Source organism: Thunnus maccoyii, chromosome 7 (assembly GCF_910596095.1).
Source record: "Thunnus maccoyii chromosome 7, fThuMac1.1, whole genome shotgun sequence".
In the NCBI taxonomy this organism is placed as follows: Eukaryota; Metazoa; Chordata; class Actinopteri; order Scombriformes; family Scombridae; genus Thunnus; species Thunnus maccoyii.
In genome coordinates this window covers 24899551-24923681 of record NC_056539.1, presented here as the reverse complement: position 1 = coordinate 24923681, position 24131 = coordinate 24899551, and the positions used below count along the sequence as shown (strand labels likewise).

At 40.7% G+C, this 24131-nt stretch overlaps 1 protein-coding gene across 1 annotated transcript in view; it reads left to right on the top strand.

Moving 5' to 3' along the window:
• The window catches only part of raver2 (ribonucleoprotein, PTB-binding 2), a 100919-nt gene extending 79334 nt beyond the window's left edge, over nucleotides 1-21585 (top strand). The window contains exons 7-17 of the mRNA XM_042417597.1: nucleotides 2582-2702; nucleotides 5758-5840; nucleotides 5953-6051; nucleotides 6742-6853; nucleotides 8648-9000; nucleotides 10647-10755; nucleotides 11492-11673; nucleotides 12461-12571; nucleotides 12833-12934; nucleotides 14359-14577; nucleotides 18264-21585. Coding sequence (XP_042273531.1) covers nucleotides 2582-2702; nucleotides 5758-5840; nucleotides 5953-6051; nucleotides 6742-6853; nucleotides 8648-9000; nucleotides 10647-10755; nucleotides 11492-11673; nucleotides 12461-12571; nucleotides 12833-12934; nucleotides 14359-14577; nucleotides 18264-18404 — 1632 coding nt within the window. The 3' untranslated portion in view covers nucleotides 18405-21585. The remainder of the gene's footprint in view (nucleotides 1-2581; nucleotides 2703-5757; nucleotides 5841-5952; nucleotides 6052-6741; nucleotides 6854-8647; nucleotides 9001-10646; nucleotides 10756-11491; nucleotides 11674-12460; nucleotides 12572-12832; nucleotides 12935-14358; nucleotides 14578-18263) is intronic.
• Nucleotides 21586-24131: the final 2546 nt, after the last annotated feature.

Here is a 24131-nt window from a genome sequence, read left to right as displayed (position 1 = left end):
GTCAGGTGCCCAAATGAACATTGAAACAGGTTTGCTGGCTGGAATCATTCCGCCTGTTCATACTGGCCAGAAGATCCCCTCCAAATGCACTTATAATGTAAGCAATGGGGGACAAAATCCACAGTCCTCTTTTTGAGCTGGTTTTGAGACCATCGGCAGCCATCAAGCAAAAACAGCTGAAGCAGAGGTCAATGGATGGATGGGTACACCTTTCACATCTGTCACCCTTTCTGAGCATGACATCAGGAGGGCTTTCAAGCATATGATCACCAAGAAAGCAGCAGGACCAGACGGCATCAGTGGGTGGGTCCTCAAACTATGTGCTGACCAGCTAGCACCAGTGCTCACAATGATATTCAACCTGTCCCTGGCTCAGTCTGTCATACCCACATGCTTCAAGAAGTCCACCATCATTCCTGTACCCAAGAAAACAAGACCAGCCTGCCTGAACGACTACTGCCCAGCGGCACTGACCTATGTAGTGATGAAATGCTTTGAACAGCTGGTCAAGGATTACATCTGCTCCTCACTACCCAGCACACTGGACCCACCACAGTTTGCCAATTGTCCCACCCAATCAACAGAAGATGCCAAAGCACACATCCTCCACAGCACCTTATCTCACCTGGACAAGAAAGGGAACTATGTGAGATTGCTGTTCATTGACTACAGTTAAGCGTTCAACATCATAGTTCCCTCCAGGCTCGTCACAAAGCTCAAGGATCTGGGATTAAACACCTCACTGTGCATGTGGATCCTTGACTTCCCGACGGGCAGACCCCAGGTGGTGAGAGTAGGTGGACACACCTCTTCTACCCTTATCCTTAACATTGGAGCACCTCAGGGCTGCATTTTGAGCCCCCTGCTCTACTCCCTCCACATACGACTGTGTAGCCACTTTCAACTCCAACACCATTGTCAAGTTTGTCAGGACAATGACCTACTCCTGAACATAAGCAAGACTAAGGAGCTGATAGTGGACATTGGGAAGAAGCAAGGAAGAAACTACGCCCCCCTCAATATCAACGGGTCTTTAGTGGGAAGGATAGACAGCTTCAAGTATCTTTGTGTCCACATCACTGAGGGCCTGACCTGGGTGCTGTATACTGACTCGGTGGTGAGAAAGGCAAGGCAGAGACTGTTTCACCTCAGATGCTTGAGGAAATTCCAGGTATCCTCTAAAATACTGAGGAATTTCTACTCCTGCACCATCGAGAGTATCCTAACGGGAACATCACTGCCTGGCATGGAAACAGCACTGAACAGGACCGCAAGGCCCTGCAAAGAGTGGTTCATTCGGGTGAACATACAAAGGCGGTGCTCTACGCTGCCTGTGATGACCCTGCAGTGTCATCTATTGTGTGCTATTTTTGCTGCGCAGTTTACCTGGTTGTCTGCTTTGCTTTTGCGGGTGATCGTTAGCACAACCTTAAGGTGTTCCCAGGTTATTCAATTCTTGGCTGCAGCACAGCTCAATCTCTGGCTGACTCTCTGGCACTTGGCTGCTGCTCCAGCTCTCCCCTCTTCCCCACAGACGCCTTTTCGATTCGGTTATGTTGCTTTAGTTCTTTGTCTTTATGTCCTTATGCACCATACAACACCCCCCACACATATCCCCCACTCATGTTCACTACACTACTGATTATACTGACATCCATGCCCCATATTGTAAATATTTAGTTCATTTGTTTAATTTGATTTAATAAATGATCTTTTGTTAAACATTGACATGGTGTGTTTCCCTTTGTTGTGGCCACTTGAGTCAGGTCATCACACAGCCTAAAGGATAATTACACCAGGCACTGCATGAATAAGGCTAGGAGAATCATTAAAGATCCCAACCACCCGGATAACGGCCTTTTCTCCCTGCTGCGGTTGGGAACAAGGTACCGGATACACCAGGCCAGCACAGAGAGGCTCAGGAAGAGCTTCTACCCTCAGGCCACTAGCATCCTAAATGAGGTCACTGCATTTTTCAAGCTACATGAGTTTTTGTACACTCGTTTTGTTATAAAAGTTTTATAAACTGGTAAAATAATGACATTAGAGAGCTACTCTTCCCCCAAGAGTCTGTAAGCCTTTTCAGATATGGAATCTTAAACATTTTTGGGTTCATCTATTTGTTGCAGGCCCTAAAAATCTTTAGGTCTTATTTGCTAGACGTTAACACTCAAAAATGAATCCTAATCTAAAGCCAGTGACAAAACAATCGAGCAACTCATCAAATACTGATTGAAATGTTGCCAAATCCTGATTTGCGCACAGAAATAAGTGACATCACCTTTTATCCTTCCAACTCTCTTCCACGGTCTTGTTTTTCACATCTTTTTTTCCCCTCTCCCTTCTCCCCCACCTCTGTTTCTCAAACAGATTTCTTTCTTTTGTCTCCCAGATTGACTCCCCTCTGCTGACATAGCAGACATATCCTGATGATGTAAACTGGTGTAATCATTACAGCAGCCATCACGAGCTCCTAATGACAAGATCAAAACACATACTGTACAACACACACTCACTTTTCTTCCTCCCAACCTGTGTGTATGTGTGTGTTTATTTATTTTTTCATTTGTTTCTTTTCCAGATTCTGAGTAATAGGAAAGGTCTGCTACCAGAGCCTAACCTGGCCCAGCTGTTGACCAGTATGACCAACCCTGCTGCCCTGCAGATCCTCATGAGACCGTACCACACTGGGAAAAGAGGAGGTAAGACAAGTGCTGCTGCACGGATGGATCAGGTTGTCGAATCTTTAGGTTTCTTGTCTTACAGCTCAATGTTTTGACGTTATTTTTGATGCTGCCTGAATTTATAATATATTCTCTTATTATTTCATGATTATGTTTATCCCACTGTATTACACATAATGACCCTCATCAGCATATATCATGTAGTGTAGAAGACCTTGGGCTAGTTTTTGCTTGTGTGGATCAAGTGCATTGACCCTGTGCTTGCAAAGTGGTAATTTCGTAGCTTGCCCTGTCATACTGTATGTAGAGCTGAAATGGATAGGAGTGCACTAGAGAGGAGTGTTGATACAGATCGTCTGGCACAAATGGCAAAGTCACACATCTGAGAGCAGAACGCACCCAACGATCAAATGACAGAAGTGTGACTGTAAGAAAACAACAGTAATAGGCACAGGAAAGGTTGGACCTGCCTCCCTGTAATATTGTCCTGCACAAGTCTATCTCTATACTCGCAAAATGATGGTAAAACACAGGACTATAGTACATACTGATTGAATGTTTTAAAATATAATACTATGTTGTCATCAGAATGACCTGTGACAAAATGTTTTAGAACAACAAGTTGCAAATATTGAAATTTAGACAAATCAGAATCACATGAATGGAAGTACCGGATATTAAAAGGTAGAAAAGTATAACAGTATGACTTTGACATCATCAACATCTGCTGAGGAAGACCATGGACTTTTGGTTTATAGTTTTTAGTTTAATAAAAGATGTATCTTACTGTATATTACAATAAAAACAAAACTGTAACCTGCAGATTCTGAATTTGCAGCTTTTGACCAGTGCTGAGTCTAGCACTTTTTTTGGTGTTATTGTGCATAGATTTTGTTTTCATAATGTGTAACTAAAAATCTTCAACCTAAAAAGGGTATATCACATCTGTATGTACACCTTGAATAATCTTAGGCATTTTCAATGTTCCCGAACTCATTCTTTTGAGTAGTATTTTCACTTTGGGAGGCTCGGATAGTAATCAAATATCCACTGTAAGAGTCTGTCCCTCTGTAAAGGCCCTCCTCTATCCTGTATACTGTAATCACCTCGTCGACGGCTTCATTATTTGATGAATGGCTAATCAGGTATTAAAATGAAATCGTGTGACGTTAGTAGAACAAATGAGAACAGGAAGGAGAGAAGATGGGAGTTGGGGGAGCTCTCCTAAAGAAGAGCATGCACAATTAAAGTCTAAAATTAGGGCCTTGATTAAATGTTAAACTTTATCTACTTTTTCTGGAGGAAGCTACCATTAGCATTGACGCTTACATTTATTATGAGGAAGCCTTGTGATTCAGAGAAGTATCACACACGCACACAAAGCCAGAGAAAGGAGGTGTGTACTGTGTGTAGGCATAGGGTGGCGCTCACCTGAAGGTGAAAGATGCAGCATTATAACCAGTGTTTGCAAACATTAAAAATCTGTGTGAATGGGGGCACCCTGATGACGTAATGGTTAAGGCACATACCACATAACTGCAACGTTCCTCGTTCAATCCCTGGCTGTGGGACCCAAATGCATGTCATAGCTCTCTCTCTCCCCCCATGTTTCCTGTCCTCTGTACACTAACTCTCAAATAATATGGCAAAAAATCTTTTTAAAAAATGTGTGAATGTGGGCAAACCCTCCTAAATCATTCAAATCCCTTCAAATATGTGTAACTTTTCAGGATGAAGCTTTTGTTCATTCATTACTTTAACCTTTTTTTGAACATTCACTGGTGCACAGACATGCTCAGCTGTAATCTTTTCACAAGACTTTTCACCAAACAGTTTTCTGTCTTCATGTAACAATGTCAGTTAGGCTTAGTTCAGACCAAAGATTCACAACGAGACGAGTTGAAACTTGCACCTACTTGCAATGCGCAGGTCTGCAAAATCTGACTAAATGATATGGTGTATCGTCTCCATAGCAACAACTCTCTGTACTCTCTTTTCCTCCGACCAAACTTCTGCCGTTTCGATCAGCTGACAGTTTGCTGACTTGACCAGCTGACTTTGCTACAAGCTGATTGGCTGTGATGTGCATTACATTCTAAAAACAGCCACTGGCGACTTGACAGGCTGAGTCACAGGCAACGCCATCAGCCGGCTTCAGTTGAGCTGAGACGGGCCATTTCGCACCACTGCAATGTTCTGAAACGGTTTCGTCTTGTCAAGAATCTTTGGTCTGAACTGGGCTTTGAACGCCAACTGCACTGGGACTCTGCCAGTAGGGGTTGCCATAGCAGCAGAATGTTCAACTGAAACCGACTGCTGGTGGAAGAACCAAGAGAGGCAAAAATACAGACGTTTTTCTTCAGTAACCAAATTTTGTCAGCAGTTGCAATAATCATTTCGCTCCTATGGCTTCTATCTTTTTAAAATCGGTCAAGTCATTTTATAGTTCAGCACAATCCACTGCCTTTTAGTTCGTAACGTTGTAGGGATTGTGTTTTGATTTCCAGTAACTGCCTCATCCCATGCACACAGTTTACAGTGTCTCTCTTGATGTTTTGCATTTCATGTATAGTTTTCAGCACATATTTCCTGAATTGTGAAAGTACCATTGAGATCCTGAAGCTGCTTCTATTATTTTTGAGGAAACTGTCAGTAGCACTGACAGTTGGTAAGGACAGATTGTTTGAAGAAGTTTTGGATTTTGCATTTTTCTGCTAGTATTGATTTTTTCTAAAAACTTTTTTGTTTGTTTATATGTTTGATTGAGCGTATTTTCAACAGTGTTTGAAATATCTAAATTAAATTTAAACTTGGACAAAGGTCATATGAGGGAGGCAATTTGCTTTGTGGTAACATAATATCCCAATATTGCTTTACTTCTGCTCGGTATCACACAGAAGGCGGTGGTGTGATTGTTTGTTTGAAATGTGCTGTAAATGACTGATGGATCAGTTGTCCAATAAATAATTCTGCCTGATGATTGATTGATGCATTACAAACTTAAAAAAAAAACAGAAAATCACAATAGAGGCACAGTTTGATTCTTCTCTTTGTTGCTGGTTTATGTTTTCAGGGAAGTACGGCCGTCACACCAGCCTGCCATTCCTCAGACCTCCTCTCACCACGGCTCTGCTCACACTGGGAAAAGCACACCAGGTCACAACCATGTCAACCTCTGTGTGGGATTTTTTTTGTGTTTGTGTGTGTGTGTGCATGTGGTGTTGATGTACAATAATGATACAATAATGTGTCTTCCTTTACCTTGCAGAATGCTATGCTTGGTAATGGACTAGTCCTACAGAACCTCTTGCATATGCAGCTCGCCCAGCAACAGCTTCTGCACATCAAAGACAAACGCATCAGCAGCGTAAGACACTTGTGTGTGTGTGTGTGTGTAAATTTGCATAGGTTAGTTGTGAGGCTTAAACACATAGTAGTTGTGGGCATGTGCGTATGTGCTCTTACATTTCTTATCTTCAGCACTTCATGCATAATGAATCTAAACAACCCAAAACTCACGTAACCTTATTGCTTTAAATCTCCCTCTACCTCTTAATTTGCATATTTTTCTTTTAAAATGTCTCAGGTGTTTTCTTTTAATGCTGAAATTAAAGTTAAAAGTCAACAGCGACGGATGTTTGGAGTATTTTATGTTGTTTTAGAAATTGGATGTGGACAATTCAGATGCAGATACTGTGTGTGTGTGTGTTTTTTTTTTCTTCCCTCACTACCCCTCAATGACTTTTTATGCTGCTTTTGATGTATTATTATTATTATTGTTCTCTTCTGTAGTGTGTATGTAGGATAGATAAAAGCTGACTGCTACAGGCTGAGCCGCTGTTTTCATAAGTCATTAAATTATATGTCTGTATTACACAGCATGGAGTGTTTCTATCAATGGCTTATTTCTATTTTGTTTTCTTCTGTCTGTCCCTCCCATTCTCTCCCCTGTATTCTCTCTTCTGTCCACCTTTTCCCCTTTTTTCTCATACAAACTTTTCCACTTCACTTTGTCTGCTTTCTCCTTCTTTCTTTACGTAACGTCTCTCCTCCTCAGGTCTCCAGTCTGCTCGGGGACCCGTCCAGACTGCTGATGCAGAAGGCTTTGTCTCTACGACCTCCGGGCCTCGTGCCGCTGGGGAAAGGCCTCCTGGGAGACTCCCCTACAGGTGCGCAGGCCCCAGTATTTATACACTCGTCAAATGACTCAGTGTTATTACCGTAAACAAATGAGACCATATTGAGACCAACAGCATGACTCCTATCAGTGTTTTTTTAAATAATGCTTTGTTTTATGTTTTGTTCTTTCACTTCGAACTCATTTGTCATCGACTACTGTGGGGGGGCATCTGAAAACATTTGATTCAGTTTTATATCCCACACTGCTGTAAAGCAATACATACAACTTCATGTAAAGGCACCAAGTGGCATAAATAGATCAAGGCTGTTCAATCATCTTTTCAATGACTTATCAATGATTTATCGATGTTAACTTCAAATAATGTCTTTAAAAGGTTTTTAAATTGATATTTTATCCTCATTTCAATAGATTTTTATGACCAGCCTTTATGACCACAGGGTCAAAAAAACCCTGCAGGATTGCAAAGAGGTATACATTACGCTAAGGTATTGATGTCAAAGTAAAGCTGATAGAATAAAAGCATTTCACCTCCTCTCCTACACCAAAAGCACAACTTTTTCCTTTTTAGATTCACACTCATTGTTAAATCTTGATCGCCTCCTCGCTGGGTGTGCATCAACTGAAAGCCAATATCAATATGTTAAGGTTGATAAGATAAACAAGCTGCACAAGTATATGACTGTCGTAAAAAATAAGCTCACATAAACTCAAGCTGAGACAGCCTGTCTCCAGCAGTAAATGTAGATGTATCAGTATCCCACAAAGTAGTTGTAGTTTCTAAATATACAATTGTAAGAATGTCTGAAACTCTTTGCTAAAAGGGTGAACAAACTACTTGAGTGTGTTAAAAAATAACTGGTGATAATAGTGGATATGAACGCTGAAGAAGAAGGTGATATGCATGTGAACAAATAGGGGAATATCTGACTTAAAAGTCAGGTGTCAGGGTTGGCCCATCTGCAGATTACTGTATGTCTCGCTGCTTACATTAAAGTACAACACATCCTCAGGAAACCGCAGTACATTTACAATTCAAATCTCCAGCTGAGAAAAGCTGTGTGTTGTTTTTATATGGAAATGATATATCACAAGCTGTGTCGGGCACAAAATCGGGCAGTTGCGCGTATGTGTTTGCGTGTAACCCTCTTTGATTGTGTGTATGAGTTTGCAATTTTCAGTGTGTCTGTAATGTGAGGCTTTTATAAGACCATATGTCTGCTGGGATTGTTAGCTTAAGGCTCGTTAGAGCTGATTCCTTTATTGTGCTATGGAGGCCATTTGTCACAGCAATATTGGATTTATAATAAGTTTGAGTGTGTGTGTGTGTGTGTGTGTTCACCTTCTATGTGCGTGTGCATCTTTAAATTATTCTTGCTGTTGTGGATATGTTTTTCTGTTGTGTTTATGTGTGCAGTATGCATGTGCTTGTGTATATGTATGTGTGTACATATGCGTGTTTATTAAACCCTGGAGTGAGTGAAATATTGGGAGTGTGGAGTGCTGAGCTGTAAATAAACATGATAAGTGATGATGTATGAGCAGGAAACCCATTCTCAAATATTACAACTGGCTCTACAGAGACGGTCGGGCTGAGCTTTCTGTTTTTCAGCCGTCTGAGTGATTCGTCTCTGTCCAGAGGAGACAGACACACAGATGGTCGTCACTAAAAGCCATTTCACATTTATCTGGCGTCTTTCCTCTATTTAATTTCCTTCTCCTTACTTGTTCCTCTATGCTGTTTTTTTATGTCTTTCCTATAGTTTCCTTTCCTTAACAACTCTGTAAGTTGTTTTCTTTCTTTTTCTCTCCTCTCCTCTCACAGAGTTGGGCCAGGAGTCTGTGCCAGCGTCTACCCACAATGCCACAGTAGTGGTGTCAGCAGCAGGTGTGATGCCGTACCTCCAGGGTCGAGCTGGAGGAGGGGAGCAAAACAGCACCCATTCTATCTGCACAACTGCTGCCTCCTCTTCCTCCTCCTCCTCTCACTCCTCCACCGCCTGTGACAGGCAGCCCGCGCCTCCTGGGACCATGGTGAACTCCCAGCTGCAGGGACAGAGCTATTCCTTGGGAATAAGTAACTCAGGCATCGGCCCCCCTCCACCTAAACCCCCTGGAGGAGTTTATACGTCAACCGGCCAGCACAACAGCTCAGATGGCTGCTCCCTTGCTAGCATGGTGAGAACAGCGAACACAACCTGCACACACATTTGTCATTATTCTTTGTCATTTCTACATCTTGCTACCAACCTCAGCAAATGTTACAGTTGATTAACCAATTAGTCGATCAACAAAGAAATTTGAAAACAATTGAGATAACCATTTAGTAATTTTAAGGATAAGGCTGGTGGTAATGTATATTTTATGTTGTTGTCAACATATCCCATGGAAAGACCGAAGGCAACAATGTGTCAGTCCGTCTCTCAGTATATTCTGACTTCTCCAGCCTCTCTGTGGCCCATTTGTTCCTACTGAAGACATAAATTGTTAAAAAATAGGTCACAAATATAGACTTCAATTTTTTAAAAGTGTTAAATCATTTCCTAAAGCAGCTCAGCACTGTTTATGTCAGCTACACTTACTAAAAAAGGAGTGATTCAATTCAAATTTGGAATATTTTCAGCCGTGGAATAATGCACATTTTGAATGCTAGCGTGTCTGTGGTGTGTGGGATGGACTCAAAATAAACTCGTGACTGTTGTAATGAAGAACAGGTCACTTCGTGCAACAGTGTGGCTCACTGATGTGTTTTAATAGTTGTTGGGCAAAAACGGAGCTCTACGGCACAGAGGAACAAACCATATCAGGATTTGGATACACAGATGATACCAGTCAGTAGAATCAATTATTATCATGGGATTTATTGACAATACAATTTGCTGCTTTCTCTTTTCATAACATGTGGAATTGAATATCTATAAATTTTGGACTGTTGGTCAGACAAAACAAGCAATTTGTAGAGGTTATCTTGGGCTCTGGGAAATTTCGTCACATTTTATCTGACAAACTGTTAATTGATGAATTGGAAAAAAATAAAATTCAGAGATTCATAAATGATTGTTAGCTGTAGTTCTATGCTGCTCTCTGTACCCATTTCTGTTTCTCTTGTGGACAGGTGTATTTACTCCTGATTTGGTCCCTTTGGGTCTCATCCTCATGCAGAATGCACAAACACACACATTGAGCGAGTGTTTAAATAAACAGCTTCAGTCCCTCAAGAACTGTTCCGTCGGGATTCCCATAATGCACCTCTCTCACCCATATTTACAGATTTACTAACACAGTATGATCCCTTCTGTCTCCTGCTCTGTCAGCCTGTCTAGCTGCCCCATGCCTACCTGTCTGTTCACCAGCACGCCTTTCTGTACACACTTTTGTGCTCACCTACATTTCTTTGACTAGACCTGGTTTATATAAGGCACTGCTCTGCTAACATCATCATCATAATAAGCCAGGGTACAGAGATAATCACAGTGCTAAAGTTCTTAGGGGAACCGATTCCAGTCCCAGCGCTGTCTTCTCTAAAGTCTCTTTAATGGAGGGAAAGTGTAATTAACAGAAAGCACAATCCTCCCAGGTTTCCACGGCCTCGTCAGCTCCTCAGTCGCTCATCAAAATCCTTGCAACATTAAAACCCTTATGTCAAGGTCGGTAAGTTGGTGAGGTTAAGGTGAAATTCGATTTTTACAGCAAAGTAGCTGGCAGCACAGGCCACATCAGAGGTGTGAGGCCCAAAACGCCTCAAGACTTGACTGAAATTACAAGTTCTTTGACTGACAAGACCCTCCAACATCAGTATGAATAATCCAATTTTCTCCCTTTAGGTAAGCAGTGGTCAGAGTTCTCTGTTGGGCGATCCCCCTAAAGAAGTCAGAATGCCCTCTAATCCTTACCTGAACCTGGCCAGTGTAATGCCAGGGGTGGTTCTGCAAGGTACACACACACAAACAACACACACAAATGAAGGCATATATGTACTTGTTTGTCTTACTGCTTTATATGTGAAATCTGCTTTTGTAAGGTAGCTCTCCCAGTACTTTTTTTTCATTTCTTAGTAGTAGATTTTTAAACAAGTTAGGTTAGCTCACAGGCAAACTTTTTCACCTGTATAGAGAAAAATTTGATTTCTATAAAACTGTGGGACTTTTCAAAGGAATACTCCACTAAAAATCTAAAAGCCAGCTTTAATTCTCAACATTTATACTGGAGGCTGCACCAAAACATCCATGGACATTTCTCAGACCCCCTCAGTCGTATGACCCAGTATGTCCGGCATGTCCCAAATACTTAGTGTCCCTACAACAGAGCTAATTGCACTACTTCTTTGTCACGCTATCACCTCCTCATAGCTTCAAAGCTCTGCCAGAAAGTTATTTTTTGTCTGAGCGAGGATTGCTCGGAACATCAACAGATCAACTTTAGAGAAGTGGATTATACTACCGGAGTTTCCTGTGGATGTTTTTATACATTTTGATATGTTTCTTACAAATTAATTTTAACTGTTGAACTGTGAATCCAAACTGACTACAAACTTTTCAGAGCCACCTTTCAAGCTTGCAGTTTTGATGGAGTATTCCTTTAAGATAATTTGCAATAGTCATGCCTTAGTATCTTGATTTACATTACTGTCTAACCTATTGTGTCTCCTCCATGTTTCCTTCCACCTCAGGCTCAGTGGGGGCTAAAGCCCAGGGAGGACAGCCTGGCTCCGGGGTCTACGGCAGCTCTGTGGCTCCCGTCGTCTCCCAGGGCTCAGGCTCCTTCTCCCACAGCGCGGCAGCTACAACCGCAGCCCCGTACAGCACCGATGCTTCCACTGACTACAGCCAATACAACCAGGCCTACACACAGGTACATGTGCAGACACTCTACACAGAGCTGAAAATGAATAAATGCGGTGATAGATAGATGGATGTGCATCTGCCTGGTTGCAATTGTGTTAAATGTTACTGAGTTCGTAATGTGAGAGAGAGGGATGGTGGCTGAGTAGATGATCGATGGATGGATACATAATAGGTGGATGGATGAATGCAGCAGTGACAGAGTGAGCTGTAACTTGGGGAGGCAGAGCGGTGGAAGAGATGAGAATGGGTATAGATATTTGGACAGACAGGATGAGAGAGTATTTGGCAGAGAGCGCTGTGTGTCTCCATCTGTCCCTGCTCCCTTCCTCTCTCCAAACACTCCACTCAGAGCAAGTCGTGAAGCCTCCCTACTGGCTGTTTGTCTGCATCTCTCTCTCTTTCTTTCTCTGTCATTCTGTTTCTCTCCGTCCCCCCTCTCGTTATGCTTCCTCCAGCAGCGGGTGACATATCTGATATTTGCAGCGTGATGCAAACCCAATTTTAAATGTTAATTACTATCTACTCATCCAAACAAATGAGTCATGATTAGATAACCAATAAAATGGTCGGTTTAATTTATCTGGAAAGACAAGACAAAGGAGAAGAACAGGGGAGAGCTTGTCAGCAGGAACAATTGTTAATGAATGACAAAGAAAGCAAAAGAAAGACAGAAATAAAGGAGGAGGCAAAAAAAATCAGCAAAGACAAGAAAACCACCAAGCAGACATTTATCTGTCTGCTCTCGCCACTCTTCACCTGATATTTTCTGGTGTGTGTATGTGTGTGCGCCATAGGAGGCCATGCAACAGTGGTACCAGCACTACCAAGCAGCGCAAGCCCACACCTACAGCACTGCTGCGCCACAGGACAGCACAGCCACAGACTACAGCAAGGAGCACACACAGGTAACACACTTGTTTGTAACTGTGTGGGATTCTGTGCACTTGTGTTTTTTATTTTATTTCATTGAAAAGTACCCAGATGCGCCTTAAAGTAGCAGATGGGTTTAAAATGATTTTTGCCTGTATTTTATTGCCCCAACATATCCAGAAATTAAATACTGTTCAGAAATGTACAGTTAACAAAAGAAAAATGGGAGAAGATGCTGCAGATCAACCACACTTGACACTTATTTTTGAAAATAATGAGCTCTTCTTGTGTTTTAGGCTCCACCAGTTTCCTCCTATGGGGATTATAGTTCCTACATGCAGGCGGTAACCCAGTACTACTCCCAGCCTGCGACAGCTAACCAGGCCTACGCCACCAAGGTGAACACACACACACACACACACACACACACACACACACACACACACACACACACACACATCAGCACACACACATCAGCACAATTATGTCCGACCCCAATTAAAATGTAACTCTATCCTCAAACCTAAGATCTCAACCCTCAAACAGTATTGTGAAGAATTGTAGACCAAAATACCCACATGGACTCTCACACTCCACAGAAATGATTAATATGAGCGTACCAAGGTAAAATTAGTAAGGTCAGAAAAATGTCAAAGATAGTGCAACATTGTGTTTAACAGCCAGAACAGTGTATCAACGTTTCCTATTAAAATAAAACCACACAAAACCCAAATGACCCGTTAAGACAATCCACAGTTTGACAAATTATGTCTGTATGAATGCACCTAGCAGCCAAGGATGATGACCAAAAAGTACACAAAGCGTGTTGAAACAACATCAAAAATGTGGTGGTGTGGTGTGAATGTGATAACGTAACAATATTCAGAAATTCAGTGATCAAGGGCACCAAATTATTAGTTTGATGTAATAAATTAGCCGTTAATTTAAGATGTAAATTGCTAATTTGTTCACACAAATGATCAGAAATTTTTATCCTTGATAGCTGCCAGGCAGCATATAAAACAGTCTCTTTAAAACCTAACTATAATATTTATAAGTCAAACAACTTCCTGACCTACAGACGGTCTGTAAACTATCTGGTGAGCAGCCCTCAGAGCAGCGTGCTGCTATTTACATGCAGTTTCTCTGCATGTTTATTTGGAGGGCCTGACCTCTCTCTAAGACACTGATACCCTGTTAGAGGGAACACATCACTCTGCACCCAGCAGCTGATAGCAGCCATCTCCACATACTCTCACCAGCCAGATCCAAGCTTATCTGCTGCTGCTGGAGTCTGTATGAGTGTGTGTGTGAGAGAGAGACAGAGATGTTTGCTTGAAGATGTATCCATGTGTCTCGCTGCGTGGCAGAGTTAACATTCTGGTCCACTGAGCTCACTGTCGGGAGGGAAACTGATATCTTTTAAGAAAATGATACGATCAATTTGTGACACACAGTTTCTTCCTGGCATTAAACCGAAAGGAAATATGTTGACATGACATTGTAGCAATCTGTTCTGGCTTGTTATCTTCACCCAAGTCCATTCTCTCTAGCAGACAGCAGGTAAATGAGTGATTCTGGTTGAGTGTGTCATCTGAAGACATCACTATATCTGTCAATTACTACTAGGAGGAAGAAAGGTTAACGTGCATGAATAAATAAAATGAGGTGCTTTCGAGCTGTAAACACAAAATGGGCCTAAAAAGTTAAGGTCTTTCAGAGACATATTCATTATTTTTTGGATTTTTTTTTTTTTTCCTGATTTGCACTCTGGAGCTGGTCAATTAACAGTTTTTTTTTTTACTGTGTGTGTTTTCTACAGGAGGTAGATGTGTGTAAGCCTCTTGGAGTGTCCCTGCACGCAGTCAGTAATGGTGCGGCTCCTCCGCCGGCGGTCCTGCCAGCTGCCGCCGTGCTCCCCGCCTACAGCACCCTGCCTTTAATGCCAGGCTTCCTCGGGGCGCCACACCCAGCGGCAGCCACGCCGAACCCTGTCACGCACACACACACTGCCGCCACTGACTGGAACACCTACTACTATGTGAGTAAAGACAATTCACACTCTTACACAGGTTGTGCCATCTTTTTTGTCTTTTTTGTTTTTTTCCATTTTGAAGTGATAATCTAGATTCTAAGGTGAGCGTGCTCAGCTCAGGTGAAATGACTAAATCCAAATATTGGTTGTTGACAGTGGTGGACTGAGGGAAGGGATCATCTTAAATCTTCAATCATCTTAAATTTAAAGCAATATTTTTGGGTGGATTACAATTTTTTGTGGACAAAACAATTAAATAAATATGAGTACCTTCTCTCAGGTATTTCTGTAGTGCATGAGAACCGTCTGTAGTTGTCAGAGCACTGTTGTTTGGTTTAAAAATAAAACCCTGTGAAGCCGCTTTCACACATGCAGTCTATCCCTGAAATGTTCCGGAACATTTCCTGCATGGCGTCAGGTGTGAATGGGAGCAGGGATTGATATTCAGGGAAATCTGTACCTCCAATTTCCCACCTCAAGACCTGGTAACATTTCAGGGAAAATGCTGGTACGGCTGTGTTGTAAATGAAAGCAATAACATCGCAGGGACAAGCACGTAAAGAGTTGCGTCCGTCTGATGAAAGGTGTTTTCACGTGGAGCGAGTGAACCAATCACAAGACTCCGCTGATGGCGTATTTGAATCCATGACTTGGTTTCTTGGGAGATTTAATAACTATCAAGCAATACGAGTTCAAACAAGCACTTTTTTTCAAGAATGGTTGGAAACAGGACACGTCTGGAGACGCGCACACAAACATCCGGCCTTGCTCTTTCTTCTTCTTCCATTTAGTTTGTGGCAGTTGGCATCTATAAGTGTTGCATGGACTGTCCCTTGCCCCATCTATTCTAGCACTGACATGGCATTTGTGAAAAGGCACAAGATGGAAATGTTCCTGAATGTAGTTGCATGTATGAATAGTGAGAATCACTAGCAGTGCTGGAAAGGTTATCCCAGTAATTTACCAGGGACTATGTGTGAAAGAGGCTTAAGTGAGAATTGGGAATGCCTTTTTTTTATTGTAGTTGCTTCACTATAAAAGCAAATGACTGACTGAAAAGTGGTTTGTGGATAAAAGGATTTTAATGTGAAGCAGGAACAGGAAGTGTTCAGTTTGCATTTAATAGCTGCCGGTAATGCGTTATTACCGTAAATTACCGTCTCAGATGTTGCCTCAGCTGCAGAGAGAACCAGATCATTATGTGTAAAAGGCTTATATTAGAGACAGACCTTTATGTCTAATTTTAGTAGGATAACAGTGATTTGGTGATCTGCTGATCCACTTCCCCTGTGTTTACCTGCTGTCTTGATAATTTCAGAATAATCAAGACAACAGCTCTGTTTCCATCAGTACAACACTAGCGTATTCATGTCATATTCACCACTTTGCTGCTCCGAATTTTTCTTTTAAACACAAATGTTGTTCTCACTTACTAATTATTTCCACATTAGAAGCTTTCCTGCAGCTCAAAGGACGTAAACTCTGTCTTTCCTGACAGGCTTTCCTTGTGAAACATCTGCAGGAAGTGCTGAGGTTTATTGATAAATACTTTACCCTCAAGAAAGAACAAGCGTGCAAGTCATGTTGCCTGATTGTTGATGGGGATTGGTGAGCGGGTGGTCCACGTTAGTGGATGGACTGCTCACTAATCTCTACACCGGACTTCATAGCCTGTAGAAAATGGAGCTAATAGATTAGCGTGTTATACTGCATGCTTGGTGTGCCCTTTTTTCTGAACTGTGGCAATAGAGCCTCAGTACAGTGTTTAATTAAGCCAAATAGTAGTTCAAAGCTGTAAAAATCTATTGAGAGAAGAAGAGGAAGCGATTCAAAGACAGAGAGAGAGACGCAGAGCAGACAGGATCCAGACGCTGGGGCTGAGCACCGTCTCTAGAAAGACTTAAACTTGTTTGTACAGACTGCTTCTGTGGCCCTCTCTTACTGAAGCTAAGACCTTTAGACTATTAGCCTAAAACACACACAGACACACACAAACTCAGGATGATTGCATTGTTGTCAAATTCCACAACTACTCACCGCCTACTTCACTGGATTTTTCTTTTTTTAGTTTATCATTCCTTTAGTTCAAGGTTTTGAACAATGTACTAATAAGAACTTTAATATCATCCATGTGTCTCTCATTGGCCTCTTAGGTCAGTTCAGTTCAGTTCAGTCACTTTATTATCCCAGATGGGACACTTGACTTGACTCCTGTACATACAATATACAAAACACAATAATACAACAAAACAATCTCTAAAATGCTAAATTACATGTGCAAATTAAGCAGGGTTATTGCACGGGGAACTAAGTAGTTTTTACTTCTATTGCACTTGAACCGGGGTACACTAAAAACCAAGCATCATAGAAAAAGTAAGAACAGATTCAGTAAATGACTTCAATAAATGATATATATTAAAAGCATTTAACTTCCTAAGGAAGTACAAACAGTGCTGTCCCTTCTTACAGACTGTATCAGAATTGGCATCAAACTTCAAGTTTTTATCAATGACTGTTACAAGATATTTATGATGTTCTACAAACTCGAGGTCAATTCCTTTGATGAAGGTCTGAGATGGTGGGTGGAATGATTTCCTTCTAAAATCAATGACCGTATCCTTGGTCTTTGTGGCATTTAATTGGAGAAAGGCCTTAAACATGCAATCATTTCAATAATGAATATTGAAATTGAATTTAACATAATAAGTAGTCGTATACACAAATGTATATTTTGGAACTTAAATGCATCCAAATTTCCAAATATTGCAATTAAAAATAATTTATTTGTTTCCTTGTTTAGAGCACAGTGAAGTATTATTGGTTGCACAGTGTATTTGGGTCCTTTCTTCGGCAGCACAGTCTAATCTTAGAAACCTCGGTGTTATATATGATCAGGCAATTGATTCAATCAACATGTCAAATCGTTAAACTGTACATGTTTCTTACATCTAAGAAACATTGCCAAACCTAAGGTCTGTTGTATCGCAGTCTGAGCTAGAGATGATTTTTCACACTTTTATATCATCAAGGCTGGACTACCGCAGTTCCATTTTCACCTGCCTCAGCAAGTCGTCCCTGGACCATCTGCAAACGGTCCAGAATGCTGCTGCAAGGCTGTCGACTGGGTCCAGCAGGACGTCTCACATCACACTCATCTTGTCATGTTTACTTTGGCTTCCCATCAAGTTTAGGATTCATTAGTAAGGTTCTTGTTTTCACATATAGAGCCCTGCATGGTCAGACACTCGTGTACATCTCTGACCTGCTCCATCCTTATATCACCAGTAGATCACTGATCAAGCCTTTGAAGTTGAACGCTCTTCCTGTAGATGTACGATCTGCAGCCTCTGTTGATGCCTTTAAAAAGCAGCTGAAGACTCATTTATTCAAACTGGCCTTTGTCTCGCCTCATACTGTTTAGTGTTTGTATTTTGTGTGTTTTTAAGCTTTGTTATTGCTTATGTTTTATTGTTTGTTTCTTTTATTATATCTTATATTATACTTTTTTATGGTTCTTATTTCTTTAACAGTTTTACTCTTGTGAAGCATTTTCTGACCTCCTCTGTGAAAGGTGCTATATTTAATAAACTTACACCCTGACATGACATTTATGAGACATTTAAGTGCTAAGACATACTGTACAGTTTGATCACCTCTACCTCTCCCCGTCTTCTCACGTCTTGTCTCTTTAGAACCAGACAAGGGGCCATAAGAGAGAGTACCCTCAGTTGGCGGTGCAAGAAGTGACATCATCAGATGGCGCCTACATTGGGCAGCACTCCCAAGGCCTGGGGGGGCAGTATGCTGACTACTTCAAGAGGAAGAGGCTCTAGTATGAACCAAACCACCGTAAAGCCTAAAGCTTAGGGAGGGAAGCGCACACAGCGTCTGCTGGATGCCAAAGCTCCCTCTAGTGGCCTTTCTGTGGCTGCCATTTTGCATCCCTACAGTAGGTATTGAGTTTAATAGAATTTAGGTTGCAAATGGCTCAAGTGAAAGCAAGCCATAGTGCTCTTTGATCCTTGGCACTTATGTAAACACACACACAATACACAATACACACATAAACATGGTGTTGCTTTTGTCCTGTTCAAGCCTTAACTCTTTTAACTTAAACTGTTGTTTCTCAGTCAGTGTGTCAGCTGTACTTAACTAATATTATCTTGTACATTTTTTCTAATATAATGTAAACAAAAGTATACTGTATCTGTACGTATAAGCTGCTTTTATATTTCCAGCCAGGCTACACGTCTGCCTGCTCAAACTGTCTTAGGACTGGTCTTACAGTCAGGTCCCTCCTTCTGTGTCTCCTTTCAAAAGACTAAACCCGTCTACTGTTGCACACTCAAAGCTTTGAACTAACAGACATCAGTCGAACTGATGTCTGTTTGTTCCCGCTTCAGTGTCTTTTCTCATTTCCTTTTATCGCCCAAGATCCTGTTTTATATATCCCCCCGTAGAGAATTAGTGTATGTTTATGCGTGTTAATATGCTGTATCTGTAGGAAGTGTCAGCCATTTCAATCCCAAGGTTGGGAGCACATCAGGAAAAAAAGGGCCTGAACCAATCAAAGCCCTTTATTGTGGTGACTTACAATAGCTTCCCTCAATGAATGGACCTTTCTTATAAAGACTGGACAGAACCTACAAAGGCTTGTGTATATACTACAGTGTAATGCAGAATATATAAAGCCATGTGTAACAGACAATATCATATATAATGGACATTTCCCAGCTCTTTTGTGAGCGTGTTGTATGACATTCTTTGGTTTTTTTTTCAATCTATACTGTTATATATATATTTGTAATATAATATAATAATATTTCAAGGCAATTCAAGACATTTATTGATATTGAATCAAATTGTATTGACTTAAATGTGGGTATCTGGTTTGGTTTTTAACATTTAAGCCAAATATTAGGGCACAGTTTTGCTCTCTTCTCTTCTTTCAGTTGTAACACATTCAGATGTTTTCTGAGAAGAGCTGTCGGGACTGTAACAGGAGCTTTACTTCCTTTTCCAGCTGCCATTAGAACGTGAAGCATTCAGACTGTAAATGTGTCCCAAGTCCATACTACACACTGATTCTAAGTAGGTTTAGAGTATGTGGTAGAGTGTTAAACAATGACAAAGTATACTCAAATCAATCTGTGTGCATACTAAAAAAAAAAACCTTTAGCTTTTAGTGTGCCGTTGATGGACACTATTCTCACACAATTCATTTCACAAAGGAATTAGAAGAGCTACTCATAGCTGGGAAAAAATCAAACTAATGTTGGGTGGTGGTGAAACAGCTTAAATTACTATTAACATTTATGAAAAAAACATTTAGCTGCCTCTTTGTGAAGTCATGAATTGGCAGTGACAACAACTCAAATCTGATTTGAATTTGTTAGAATTGCATAATTTCCTGTAAGTATGCTGCAAAACTGCAGTAAACAGTATAAAGAGAGTATATACTGTAGTATATACTGTGTAGAATTACTGTGTGGTATGGAATTGGGACACAGCCTGTATTTGAGGGACAATTTTCAGAATCAAAAACTTTCAGCATTCTGGTAAAGTTTTGCTCATCAGATGCTTGCTTACAATATGCCACTGTGCACGTGACTTTCCGCACCTTACTTTGAGGTTTATAGGCAAAACAGGAAAAAAAAAAAAAAACTATTTAATGTTGATTTTGCAGAGATTATTTCTTTTCCAACTGTTTTTTTTAAACAAAGGAACAGAGGAATATGATCCTGTAATCTTTGTGAAAAAATTTCCATTATTATTCCAATCCTGTATTTTGCTACTGCCATTATGAATGCTAGTGCACAGGCTGTGAACTGAATAATACTTAATGTCCAGGGGGGTTTATTTGATGCTCATCACCGAGAAGAGGGCTTGGTATTTTAATAGTACAGCTTGGACACTAGGTTTGTTATGGGCTCAAGCCTCTTGTCTAACATACCGGCAATAACTATGGCTCCTACTACTGTAGAAAGTTGAATGTATATTTATTTTGTAGTGTAAATGTTTAGTGATTCACACAGTGTTATATACTCCCACATAACGACTCATACTTGTGTTGGTAAAAGCTTTTTTTTTTCTTTGTATTTTGCTCATAACAATCTGATTATATATCACTGAGCAGAATATTACTTGCATTGCCATGGCAACCAAGCTCACACACTGTGAAAACCAATAACAGGTGAGATCAGATATTGTGTACACATGAGTTTAGTCCTGATATCAGGTGTGAGTTTCTCATCACTGGGATAACAGCTCTTTGGAAACACGATGTTCACACACACACACACACACACACACACACACACACACACACACACACCCCGACACAATAATGGAAGAATCTGTGATAATGTGTGCAGGTGCAATTATTAAGTGCTGATAAAATGGTTGAACATCAAACTGAGGGCAATACATATTCCTCTTCCTTCATTACTGTACACACTGATACACACACACACCCTTTCATGATTTCCACTATCCCCTCTGTCGACTCTCACGGTCCGCTTTTCATCCAATTACATGTTTTCTAACTCGATTTCACTGCGATGTGCTTCGCGGTGTCACATGTCTCGCTTCCAGTCCGTAGTGAATCATACTTGACGTGCAGCAACGTGCTTTGATAGATGCATCCGTGAGCGTTTTTGTGGAGGATGTGGACAAATTTACCTCCTCTCACATTAAGTCGTTAAGTGGGCAGAAACACTGTAATTTCAGGCAGGTGAAGGTGTCCGGCTTTCCCTGCTGATCCAGCCTGAAACACTTTTTTTTTGCATATTAGATTAATCTTCTATTGTGTGTAATCATGTTTTCTGTCCTTAGATATCATATCTTTCTCTCTGTTCATCCTGCATGTCTATATTCATAATTTATTCTGTTTTTAGTAACATTTCTTTGCACTTTTGTCTGTCTTCTGTGTAACTGACTGTGTGTCTTATGCTGGTTTTTGTTCTTTTTCTTTTTCCTGGGCCTGCACAGCTCTGTATTAAAGTGAAAACAAATTGCCAGAAGTTTTATTGAAAACATGAAACTATATAAAAAAAAAACAACAAAGTCACTCATACATAGCTTACATTTTTTCCACTTTGCTTCATTTGTTCGAAACAACCGCAGAGTTATTGAATATTTCTACATGTGTGTGTGTGATTCCAATTTCTACAAATTTGTTCTAAATCTGACTTTGACAAATTGACTTACTTTCAAAAATATGCTTCAAAATGCTGCACTGTCAGACACAAGTGTCTACTTAAGTTCAGCATATTGAATGAAAACTGCTGTCACGTTACAGAAAAAGTATGAAACGAAAAAATTCTTGCATTTTGCTGGCAACAACTGAAATTTAAAGACACGATATGAAACATAGGTATGTAGGCCTTCAAATTTAACATCTAGCCCTTTGCTCATCTTGTCTCCTGTGCTCCCAACACCTGAACTGTCTGTTTTTCTGATTTTCTCTGGAGAAATCAGAACTTTTGGCCTCATGCAGTGAAAGCCTGTAGTCCAATCTACTTTCATGTGACATCTCTCTTCTCATATGCGGCTGTTTGTCGAAGCCATTTTACTTTTCCCCCTCTCAAGCAGTTCTTATAATAGATTTTATCCATACCACGCTTTCTCCCCTGAATCAACTGTGTAACCACTTAGCCTCATTTTATGGCGACGTGTTCCTCTGGATTAGTTTGGCTGTCTGGCCAGTTTGATTTGCTTCCTGGTGTGAGTGGATGAAAAGTAGCTAGTTGGACTCCAGTGCTTTTTGCTTTCTACCAGGTAATTGCTCTCACCTCCACCTCTCTAAAAGCAAAGATAGAAATGTGTGTGTGTGTGTGTGTGTGTGTGTGTGTGTGTGTGTGTGTGTTATGACCAGAGACAGGGCCTCTGTGTTTGTGGATGTGAACAGCTGAGGCAGCAGACTTTAGAAAGTACCATCTGCTTGTCTGTTTTTTCCTGCCTGTCTGTTTTCTACTCTGACTGTCTGTCACAATGGATTCAGGTACTAAAGTCGGTCATGCCTGAATTATTTTAGTGGTATTCTAACAGTTGTGTCAGCTTTTTCTCTGCATTGTCTCACTTGCTCTAAAGCCATTACAGCGTTGTGTGTGTGTGTGTGTGTGCTGATATTAATGTGGATGTCAAAAACTATTGAGGACAAAACAGATTTGAGTTGTAATCACACAAGTCCAGATTTTTAAAAAAAGGACTGATCGATAAAGAGAGCGAGCAAGGACACGATGCAGTTATCAATGCTTTTTTGAGACCGCAAGAGTTGTGAGAGTTGTGAATGAGCAGTGAGGCTGTCTTTTCTTGCCCTTTTTCAAGATTTCACACACAATTTTTGTAGTTCACATGCAAAACCTGGCTGAGAGCAGAACAAACTGCATTGGATTTGAGCCTGAAGTGTCAATGTCACTCTATTTGACCCTATTGTAAGTCTACTGTCCAGTGTGGGCCGTCAGTATTTTAATTTGGCATAAAGGTGCAGTGTGTTGAATTTAGTGGCATCTAGTGGAACAGACTTGACAGAAATGCAATATAATATTTATAAGTAGGTTTTAATTCATGTGTAATCACCTGAAAATTAGAATCGTGTTTTCGTTACCTTAGAATGAGCCCTTTATATCTACATAGGGAGCCGGTCCTCCTCTGTGGAGTCTGCTATGTCGCACCGCCATGTTTCTACAGTGGCCCAGAACGGACAAACAAAACACTGGCTCTAGAGAGGGGCCTGTCACGTTTTTTTTGCGAGTTTCATGGCCACCGTAGGTTCTCCTACACGCTTGGAAGGAGAGGGGGAGGGGAAGTGTTTGAAGTTGGTTTCAATCTGCAACCTCATCACTAGATGCCACTAAATCCTACACACTGACTGGTCCTTTAAATCACTTTAAAGCTACAGGAAACTCAGAATTACAAATGCCATCAATAACTGTTAATTCCTCCCATGTTGTTTTTCTCAGACAGAAGAAGCTCTTAAAGCAGAAAGGTGACATTCAGCATTTCTCAGTGTGAAGTGTTGAATGTTGCAGGGACTATTATTACAAGAGAAACTGAAAGAAACACTTTAAGTCCTTCTATTTAGCATTTATAAGCAATATATAAACATTTAATAAATGGTGTATAACACACTATAATGTAGTTGTTAGCAGATATAAGCACATTTTAAGTGTTTATTAATGTACAGTATTTGTCAGCAATTATAACTTCAATGAAGACGTATTGTTTCACCTGTGCTTTACTATATTGTCATTCACAGTCTGTTTATACACCAGCATTCAGTTATGGCCACAGGAGGAGTTACAGCTGTTGACAAATTCATCAAGAAACACTTTTATCTGCTTTTTCTTTATTAAATGATTTAATTAAATGTCAGGATGCTCTTGATAAAGGCCAAATAGGAGGATTTAAAGTAAAGTGAAACCTGTTCATTTTTTTTTTTTTCCACCATAAAATTTCCAAAGAACTTACTCAAAGTGAGTAACAAACAGGATGTTTGATTTGGTCATATGAAGTCCTTAGCTTGTCTTTATTCTCAGGTTTCCACTCTGACAAACTTT